The following is a 10,194-nucleotide window of genomic DNA, read 5'->3' as shown; positions in this document are numbered from 1 at the left end:
TAACTTGAAATGACTAGTTTATCAGCCTTAATTCCCAGGCTTAAATTCTTCCCTATCAAACTGAACGTGAGATCAAAATCTTAACTTGAAAGGACGATCACCGAGATAAACAAACTAAACAAAAAAGGGCGTGGGAGCCCGCCCAGGTCAAGGGTCTCCCCAAAAAAGTTAAAGTAGAAACACCAAATTCTACGTCATCAAAGGCCATTTAATTTTCTTTCTTTATAAAAAGGGGAGAAGAGGATAGGGTAAAAGAAGTCCACTATGAATTTTGCCAATTCTACTGACACCCTTTTTTTGTCTGTTAATACTCAATAAATTCTCCATTTTGAAGACAAAGGAATGGAAGCAGCAGTTTACAATAGTTCTGCTGAATCCTCCATTTCATTGCTCATATGAAACATTTCATATTCAGAATGAACATTACAACACAGTACCTACTACATGCTCTACAGAAACGTTCGTATGAACGGCAACTTAATTGACATTAATACACATAAAATCAATAATCCAAACCAGACAAATAAATGCTTAGTGAAAAACAAATAAAATTAAGAGGCTATAATGATTATCTCTGTTAATTAACTACACTGCTGCTAATAAGTCGTGAATAATGTTCAAAAGCGCTCTTGTGACGCCGAAAAGCAGACGAAGATGAAGTGCACAAATGGCACAGCCTCACATCTCGTCTCATCATAGGGCAGTGTTGGGATTGTTTCCAGCAAGAATTAGTGAGATCTCGAGCCCTCGACTGAAAGCCTGGTTGAACATAAGACGAGTTTGGAATGTTGATACAAATGGAAACCACGAAAGAAATGCAATGGGGATAAAGACAAGCATCCCCATCCCGGCATCATACAGACGAGCGATTGAGCGGATGGATTTCCAGAGTCCCAGTCTCTTTATCACAGGTTTCCAAGCTGCTGCAATCTGAAACAGAAAATGTTCTTATGTCAAGATAGAGTGCTAAATTTTACAAAAAAAAAAAAAAAAGAGGTGTTGCAAGTCTAATATATTTTTAGAAAATAAAATATCCCTTTTTACAAGAGAGAAAGGCTAACAAAATCATAATGATAATCTAAATACTCTAGATACTCCATACCAGTAATCTAAATAAATCCCTAGATATTAGTTAACCAACCATATAAATTAGCGGTTCCCTTATTTAATAGAATTCCATAAATATCTTTCAATATATATATATATATATATATATATGTGCAGTAAAACGACAGGACAACTAGACTCGGGAACTTACAGAAAGAATGCCCCATCCTGTAGGTACAAATGCCAAGATGCAAGCGAATACATCAGGCAGTGTCAAGTCTGTAATAGCGACCGCAACGGCCAGGCCAGCCAGCGTCAAAAGGAAAGATAGACCTTGGATAAAACGCAACAAAAGCTGGAAATTGACAGTCATCTTCTGGCTAAAGGTAAAAACCTGCAGAACAGAGAGACGTGGAGTTCTAATGACTATCATGCATATTGGAAAACACAAAGGAAACCAGTCGAGTTGATAGAACAAACCTTGAAAAGAACTATAAGCCCAGCTAACACAATCCAGGAGAACCCATATACCTAAAGAGTTGCACATTTTGGAGATTACAACAAGTTAATAACAAAGAGAAGATGGCCTTTAAACTACTTTATGACTACAAAATATAATAACATCAAACTGCTGCTCATTTTTTATTTTTTAAAAAATAAAACCTCCTCATATTTTGAACTTTGGCATCCAATACTGGTAAGAATTAAATAAGAAAGTGGAAAAATGTATTTCATAGAGAGACCATACCGACAATGATGTGTTTGATCCTTGCACATTGAGCTTGTAAACAATGCCATATTGAAAAATAAAAAATCTTAGATTCAGAATAGTCTCTGCTATCCGCCCTTCAAGAGTTTTTATATGTGCCTGCAGATTGTAAAAGCACTTTACATTTTGACCAGAAAAGAATGACCCAATCCAGCATAGGTTTACCAAAATGTACTTATCTGGTTCATTGAATAGCCTTTATACAGGAAACATTTAATGGTAACTAACAACATAATCTATCAACACATGAGGTAACATAAATCCATATCGGTAATTCTGTTTTGCCCCTACCATAACATTGTTGCATTGAGAGGGAACTGATATTATTATTAAGTACAGACCTAACGAGCATTGCATTAAAGTTCATATAAAAGAAAAAAAAAAAAAAAAAATAATAAATAAGTACATAGAAAATTGAATTACCAGTTCTGAGTCCCACCATGCTTCCCAGCTTTCTTCACCCTTAACACCAATTCCACCACGGTAAAAAAGCCAATTGGTCCATTCTCTGAAGTCCTCCACGGTCCTAAACGGAAACATAGGTAATTAGATTAAGATTATTTTTATCTGGAAGATTCAGAAGCTGTCATCTCCTTTTCACGCTAATAAGAAAAGACCTTCAAGGTGCCAAATTAAGGAAGAAACCGACGGAATGGTGAATATGACTTACTTCTGCCATTCAAACCCCGATGGATTGAACAAATAGGGAGCAAAAAGCCACGATATTGCCATGAACCAACTGCTAAGAGTGACAAGGATGTATGCTAACGAACCACCTGAACTATATCCGTAGGCCATGTATACAACCAACAGGAGCACAACTTCCAATCTGAAAATACAATAATGTAGATAAATTAATTATTTGTAATTAAGTATACTAAAACGATATTAGACACCATAGATTTGAACTTAGATTCAAGTTGGTTGGGTTATGAAAGTTCAACTAGTCTCTATAGTTTGGTCAGATCACACAGATTCACTTTCTGTAACTATATGAATACGTGCCATATTTTCTATTTGTGTGAAACGAGCCGGTACTATCTAATTTGTCAAACTGTGGTCACAAATTATAGTCTAGTAAATTACAAGACAGCTCCTATAGGATAATTGTCGCACATTACAACATTTGAAAACTAGTATAATACTCAATCTCCTCGATAAACTATCATGATGTAGACCCCAGTATCTCAACATATTAGGGTTTATAGCTGGTTGCATTGACAACTTAAATAAATTAAAGTAAGTTTCTTTAGATTTTAATTTTGATCTTGTCAAGTAAAGGATGGTGCCAATAGCACTACCCATAAGCTTAAGACAGAGTAATTTACACAAACAGCAGAGTTCAAATAATACATTAGAAAATTTTCATGTGAGAAGAGAAAGAATGACACAAACCCTTTAACAAAATGGCTGCGAGAGTACAGTCTGTAATTTTCTGAGAATTTGATATGGCGAACCACAAAGCCCCTTCCAGTTGCATGATACTGTATAGAAGTAGAGTTCTTGAGATACTATATGGCAATCTTCGAGATTGACAAAGGAGCAGCAAAAATAGCAGAACAAACCTTTGCACCACCATGAAGAATTGTTCGGCCAAAATAGTGAGTTTTTGTGCCAAGAGAGAATGTGAAGTAGACAGAACAAAGCTGAAGCTGCATGGTTATAAAGCTGACAACAGCCTGCAATCGTAATTCAGAATAATATCTGAGAGAAAATAAAAGACTGCTAAAAAGAAGACAACTAATTAATGGTCTCGTTGACAAGAGGACCGCTTGCACTTGCTCTAGCATACGACAAACAAGGGTGCTTCATTGGGCCAAAAAGCACTTACTGTTATAGTTGAAGCTAATCTTCAGATTAGAGAGAGAGAAATGACAATGATATCATCATGTTAATGTTCAGATTATACAAGACCAGTCAATTTTTTTTTTTCTTCCTACAAAAGTGTACATATTTCAGAACAGCATTTACCCTGAAGAAACCTTGCTCCAAAATAAATCCCAAGATCATCGGCACTGCAGTGAAGATACCAATTTGGATAAGGAACTGTGTATTCAAAGCAGCTGACAATGCAGTATTATCTGTAATATTGGCTCTATCTTCAATGCCCTCGCCAACTCCAGACAGTGCCTGAAACACAGCCGCACATATTTTCAGTATATTATTTTCTGAAAAAGAGGAAATATTTCCATACAAACATGTAAACTAGTCGTAGTTAGGGGTACAAGTTGAAACCCAAAAGCCGAAAAGATCAAATCCAATTTCAAAACAGTGGTTCCAGAATCAATTTTGACCAAAAGACAATCCAATCGGACCCACGCCCCTAGTCAGAGTTAAGTCCAGCATCACAGTGGTAAAACAAGCATAAGAAAAGAGTACATCAGATCTAAAGACAAATGAAAAATAAGCAATTAAAGAAAATTAACCCGGTAAACATTGAAGCCTACTACTTGACCAACTCCACTGGAATTCACCTCAACTGTATCAATCGAGTGTTTTAGTGCCTCTGGGATTTATCAAGAAAACTTAAAACTTTCGATTCTAGGGGCATAGAACTACTTCCAGTGAAGCTTATGACCGCATTATCAAGACAATTTTAAATTTACATCCCACTACAAAGCAGAGAACTTCTAAAGAAGAGAACATCTTCTATACCTCAAATGTAGAAATATAGTAATTGCATACAATAAAACTTACCAAATATGCTTTTCCATAGAGAAAAATGTACACAGTCAACACCGTTAACTGCAAAAGATCATAAAGAAATAAAACGGATCAGATTTCTTATAAATTATGATGACAGAATTCTGAGGCTTAACTTATATTACTCATTAACATACAATTTTTTCAATAAAAAGTAAGAGGTCCTCAATAATAATTTATTTTGTTTTTAATTTACAAGAAAGGAGCATCAATAGTTTTCCTAAGATGAGTAAACATATATCACAGGACTGCCTCGAAACTAATATGGATTAGAAGCGGCTGGTATCCACTTAAAAATAGGCATAACTGAGATATTTTGTACGTCATGCATGTCATTGTGTAAAGGTACTCAAGTTTAAAAATAAAAAAAATAAAAAAAAAATAAAAAGAAAAAAAGACAAGATTAAAACACGTAATAAAGCATTAGCTTTTCAGAAAAGGCACGCAGTAAAACTATGTAGCAAAGATTAGGGCCTCTTTTATTTTCCAGATAAACAAACCATAAATATCCCTACTAATAGTGCAATGAATTCAAACAACTTCTCAATGTAGGAATCTACGTGTTGTACTGGCATACCATAGTACAAAAGTAGTAGCCAACAGTCGTAAAATAGAATGACATCATCCGGAAAAAATCAAACAGTTGGCCAAGTCTGTATACATCACGGCTAAGAACTTGTTCTCCATTACCACCAGCAACCTTCCCTTCGAAAAGAGCAATCTGATTAAGACCAACATCTCGTCCTTTACCGACCTGAAACAACTCAACAGTTTCAATAACTTCACCACTTCAAATGATGCCAGATTAGAAAATTAAACGATGACAAATCTCACCTGAATATACTCATGATGAGTAACGTTTCCTTGTCGCAAAGTTGTATTAAATCCTTCAATACAGAAAGGTATACAGGTAATGAAATCGTATGTCTCATAAAGGGCATTAAAAAATTTACACCAGTAGTCACCAAGAAAATAAAATATGCACACAATACTATAACTAATAGTATTTATTTATTCTTTTTCATTAACAAAGTTGAATACAACAGGAACGCAGAAGTCAAGGAGTAAAAGAAATGATAACATATGATAAAACTTAATGCAGAAATTACATTAATCAAAACAGTTCAATTTTTTTATAAATATAAAACTGAACCTTACATGAAAAATGAAAACATAACATTAGAGTTCCTTTAACAGTATATAAGCCGTTGGTGCTTGTGGAAAGATTTTCTCCAGCTGCGTTTCCTTTATCCAGATAACTTAATCGAAGTAATTTTTTGCATTCTTTTTCCAAAAAAAAAAAAAAAAAAAAAAAAAAAAAAAAAAAAAAAAAAAAAAAACNAAAAAAAAAAAAAAAAAAAAATTCAATTATCAGATATAATTTCTTGCTTAGTTACTTTACCAGGGAAACAAAATCTTTTTGCAAATGAACAAAATATATCAATCACATCACTAGGGAACCAACTATTCAGTAGCTGTGGATTCTATACATGGTATAACAAAAACAAGCCATTAGAGTTGATAACACGGGAGTAAAGATGTAATTTAAATGAACTAAATCCACATAAATCCATTCTAGCAAGTAAAAGACGATACCTGCATAGATATCTTCACTAATGTTGATAACACGGGAGGCCTTGCTGAAGCCACCTCGTGTTAGATGGAAAACCCTATCAAAAACATCTGGATGGCCATAATGCATACGAACTCTGACCAATTGGTAAAAGAGTTACTCCAAAGTGCAAACTTGAAAGAAAAGTCAGAAAATAGTAACATAAAATATTGATTGGATTATGGCGAGTACATACTTCAAGGGATTTGCCAGAACACGCTGACCAAGAGTCACAAAACTAGCTTCTTGATTTGACATGAATGAGGCCAGAGATGAAACACTACACAGATGAAGCGATTATTACTTAACATGAAAAAAAAAATAGTTAAGAAGGATGGGAATTATTGGGTGCAATGGAAAGTACCTGCCCATGAAGCGATTATTACTTAATATGAAAAAATAGTTAAGAAAAAGGATGGGAGTTATTGGCTGCAATGGGAAGTACCTGCCAGTAAATACATGTTCCCTGACACCCAGTATGGTAGGAGGACGAATACCATGATCTTCACCAAATTCCTCAAGAAGATTTCTCATTTTCAATGCTTCTTCAAAGTAATTATCCTAGATTTCCAGAATCAAACATGTTATAACCAATCAAGATGTTTTTTTTTTTGACACAACGCTACTATGTTTCATGAGCCACAAACCGTGTTCATTATGGGAGAGTGTGGAGAATAGACATCTACACTTACATATGTCCTATTGTTGGCTTCATTGAGAAACTTACACTACACACTCGTGTTTTTTCTTTCCATAAATTGTTTAGATGAACAATTTTCTACCATATTCGTGTCTGAACAAATCATTTTTAAAAGGCATATCTTTTCTTGTCTATCCTTCTTAGATTATAACAAGATACCTTATCTTTAAAGAAATTATAAACCGAGAATTCCTTATCCTTATTTTTATCCCCGTTTCTTTCATAATCTTGTTTCATGTCATACAAGCATAGACACCACTCACATAAATAAAGGAACTTAAGACAACTGGTAAACTTGAAATCAAATACTACCAACTGAGAAAGCCAAAATATAAATAAGCTTTCTGCCTACATAAACTAACGGATTTGAGTTGAATTCTTTAACTCAAGAAAAAATAAAAGGAACAATAAAATAAAAAATAATAGTCACCTGATTCATATCAATTGTCTGAACAGCATTTCCACGAGTAAAAATAACAGCATGATTTTGATTCTCAGGCTTTCCTTCACCCAACTTTGGATCTCCAGGCAATTTGATGGAATATATCTCCTACACAATGGGGAAAATGGCAAAGATAAATCAATCAAGAGGTGTAAGGTAGAAGAAATAAAAACATTTCAGACATGTTAGAACTTAACCGGCTACTGTAAGAAAAACCAAGATCAATTAGGGAAAAAACCACAGATCCTAAATTTACAAATTGTTTCTTGTAAAGAGTGCGCATAACTAGATATNCGTTTCTTTCATAATCTTGTTTCATGTCATACAAGCATAGACACCACTCACATAAATAAAGGAACTTAAGACAACTGGTAAACTTGAAATCAAATACTACCAACTGAGAAAGCCAAAATATAAATAAGCTTTCTGCCTACATAAACTAACGGATTTGAGTTGAATTCTTTAACTCAAGAAAAAATAAAAGGAACAATAAAATAAAAAATAATAGTCACCTGATTCATATCAATTGTCTGAACAGCATTTCCACGAGTAAAAATAACAGCATGATTTTGATTCTCAGGCTTTCCTTCACCCAACTTTGGATCTCCAGGCAATTTGATGGAATATATCTCCTACACAATGGGGAAAATGGCAAAGATAAATCAATCAAGAGGTGTAAGGTAGAAGGAAGACCAAGATCAAGATCTGTTAGAACTTAACGGGCTACTGTAAGAAAGACCAAGATCAATTAGGGAAAAAACCACAGATCCTAAATTTACAAATTGTTTCTTGTAAAGAGTGCGCATAACTGGATATAAGAAGTTGATAAATAAAAAACATTAGAAGAGATGAAAGCTCAAAAAGAAAAAATATTATGAATATTGAAAGGGAAAAGAAAGAAATAAAACCTTATCTTTTCCATTGATATCAGCCTTCACCAGCTTTGAGTAAAATTCTTTGTGCACCTTACCATCCTTTTGGGTTTCAATATCTTCAATGTAGGCAACACGAAGAGCTTCATTTCTAATAAAAAGTATTTCAAAGGATAAGAAAATTTAAAACATAAAATAGGATTTCAAGCTAAAAAATTTACTACTTCCCAATAAGATTTTCCCCAGTAAGAGTTAAATAGCAATACTCCTTCTGTGGAAGATTCAGTATGGGAAAAGAAATGCCAACCTTTGCATAAGCAATGCAATATCAGAAGCCTCAGGTTTTTGTTGTTCTCTTTGTCTTCCATATATCTGACAGGTCACAACATACGTAAATTTAAGATCTGCCTGTGCACGTGCTTCAGGAGATAAATCGAAACCCCGAGTATCAGTAGCATCAGTACAAGGAATGGCAGCTTCCAAATCTGAAATTCGTCATATGGTTAGATGATAGAATTTCAGGAGGATGAACTAGAAAGGTAAGGTGATTGTTCTAACCTCCGCTTGTTCCTCTTTCTAAATAAGTCTGCAGCATAAGAGCTTTCCTATAGTACATCATTCCACGAACTGCAAAAAATCTCCCGCAGCTTAATCTATACATGTATATCTACAACTACATAAAATATAAGAATGGACAATGGAAAAAATATCTTTTGGCAACAATGCCCTCATATTCCTAGCCATTTTCTAGATTGCTATTAATACTTAAATTAAAAGTATTAAATAGTATTGTAATAAATAAATATATGATTAGATTTCTACTTAATGTTTCATATGTTAAAGTTGAGAATAAATATTCGTTGTAATTCTACAGAGAAAAAGAAGGATAAGTTAATAAAATTACATAAAATAATTATTTCAATAAAAATATAATAAGCTAGTTATGTTTAATAACTAGAGCTAAGGTTTTAGATATTAATTTTTAGGACTAATATAAGATAATTTATAAGTAAATCATCATGTGTGCCATCCATGAAATATTAAAATAATATACATAATAATCTATTGATAAAATATCAGCTATGACATAACACTAAATTCACAGAATGCAAAAAAGTAGGGTGAAATAAATAAAATAATTTTTTTTAAAACCAACTTAAATTCCACTTAATAAATTGGATACACGATTGATAGCTTTAAGCTCTCTCTCTCTCTCTCTCTCTCAGACATTTTGTTTTTCTTTTCAATCAAATCCTTATTGTCACAAATCATAAATAGTAACTAATAAAATAATGCTGTAATATTGGAATAAATATACTATATTTTAATTTGATGAAATAGGCATATCACCCTCCCATGAAATAAGAAGTTACTCGCTGCATAAAACTTAACATGTGATAACTCGACTGAAAATTGCTAGTTGTTATAGAAATGTTTCCATAAAAAATTTAGCATACTAACTATGACAACCTTATTAAACCAACTGATTTTATATTATCCCTCTTTTAACATCTAATGATGCTAAAGATGTAATAAATAAATAAATAAATAAATAAATAAAAAAACTCAATACAAAGAGGATTAAATTAAAACTTTCTAAAAGATTAGAGACCAAATTTCAAATTAGGGACTGAGTAACATATTTGCAATCTTTAAGCATTGACAATCTTGAAATATATATTATACCTTACAAAATAATAATTTATAATTCTCAACATAATTTTAATAATGAAGGTTATTGCCAACAAAGAGAAAAAAAGGTCGATATAATTCTTCATGAAAATAATTTTATTTTGTCAGTATTCAATCAATAATGTTCGGAATCAATTTGATTAAAGACTCATGCTTTTAAGTATAGTTTTTAAGGGCAAATGGAATAACACAGACAGGACAAAGAAAAACAGTCCTCTAAAAATCTAATAAAAAAATTCCAAAAAGGACTTAAATGGATGAGAACCAGAGTCACTAATTTGATGCTTGACTTTATTTAATAGTACCCAAAAATTATTTTTTGTTTTCTGAATAGAAGTCTTCTTGTAAATTGTCATA

General features: G+C 32.9%; 1 protein-coding gene across 1 annotated transcript in view; it reads right to left on the bottom strand.

Annotated features, from left to right (window-relative positions):
* Positions 1 to 292: 292 nt before the first annotated feature.
* Positions 293 to 10,194, bottom strand: part of LOC111794072 (callose synthase 9-like) — a 44,030-nt gene continuing 34,128 nt past the window's right edge. Inside the window, exons 34-52 of the mRNA XM_023676199.1 lie at positions 8,704 to 8,772; positions 8,453 to 8,630; positions 8,182 to 8,296; positions 7,786 to 7,905; positions 6,577 to 6,692; positions 6,328 to 6,411; positions 6,116 to 6,228; positions 5,354 to 5,406; positions 5,097 to 5,273; positions 4,514 to 4,561; positions 3,788 to 3,946; positions 3,382 to 3,495; positions 3,212 to 3,300; positions 2,487 to 2,645; positions 2,240 to 2,342; positions 1,796 to 1,915; positions 1,528 to 1,578; positions 1,259 to 1,441; positions 293 to 930 (exon numbers count right to left, since the gene is read on the bottom strand). Of these exons, the coding sequence (XP_023531967.1) occupies positions 694 to 930; positions 1,259 to 1,441; positions 1,528 to 1,578; positions 1,796 to 1,915; positions 2,240 to 2,342; positions 2,487 to 2,645; positions 3,212 to 3,300; positions 3,382 to 3,495; positions 3,788 to 3,946; positions 4,514 to 4,561; positions 5,097 to 5,273; positions 5,354 to 5,406; positions 6,116 to 6,228; positions 6,328 to 6,411; positions 6,577 to 6,692; positions 7,786 to 7,905; positions 8,182 to 8,296; positions 8,453 to 8,630; positions 8,704 to 8,772 (2,288 nt within the window). The 3' untranslated portion in view covers positions 293 to 693. The remainder of the gene's footprint in view (positions 931 to 1,258; positions 1,442 to 1,527; positions 1,579 to 1,795; positions 1,916 to 2,239; positions 2,343 to 2,486; positions 2,646 to 3,211; positions 3,301 to 3,381; positions 3,496 to 3,787; positions 3,947 to 4,513; positions 4,562 to 5,096; positions 5,274 to 5,353; positions 5,407 to 6,115; positions 6,229 to 6,327; positions 6,412 to 6,576; positions 6,693 to 7,785; positions 7,906 to 8,181; positions 8,297 to 8,452; positions 8,631 to 8,703; positions 8,773 to 10,194) is intronic.

Source organism: Cucurbita pepo, chromosome LG04 (assembly GCF_002806865.2).
Source record: "Cucurbita pepo subsp. pepo cultivar mu-cu-16 chromosome LG04, ASM280686v2, whole genome shotgun sequence".
NCBI classification, from domain to species: domain Eukaryota; kingdom Viridiplantae; phylum Streptophyta; class Magnoliopsida; order Cucurbitales; family Cucurbitaceae; genus Cucurbita; species Cucurbita pepo.
The sequence above is the reverse complement of the archived record's forward strand: the minus strand, read 5'-3'. Positions and strand labels throughout refer to the sequence as shown.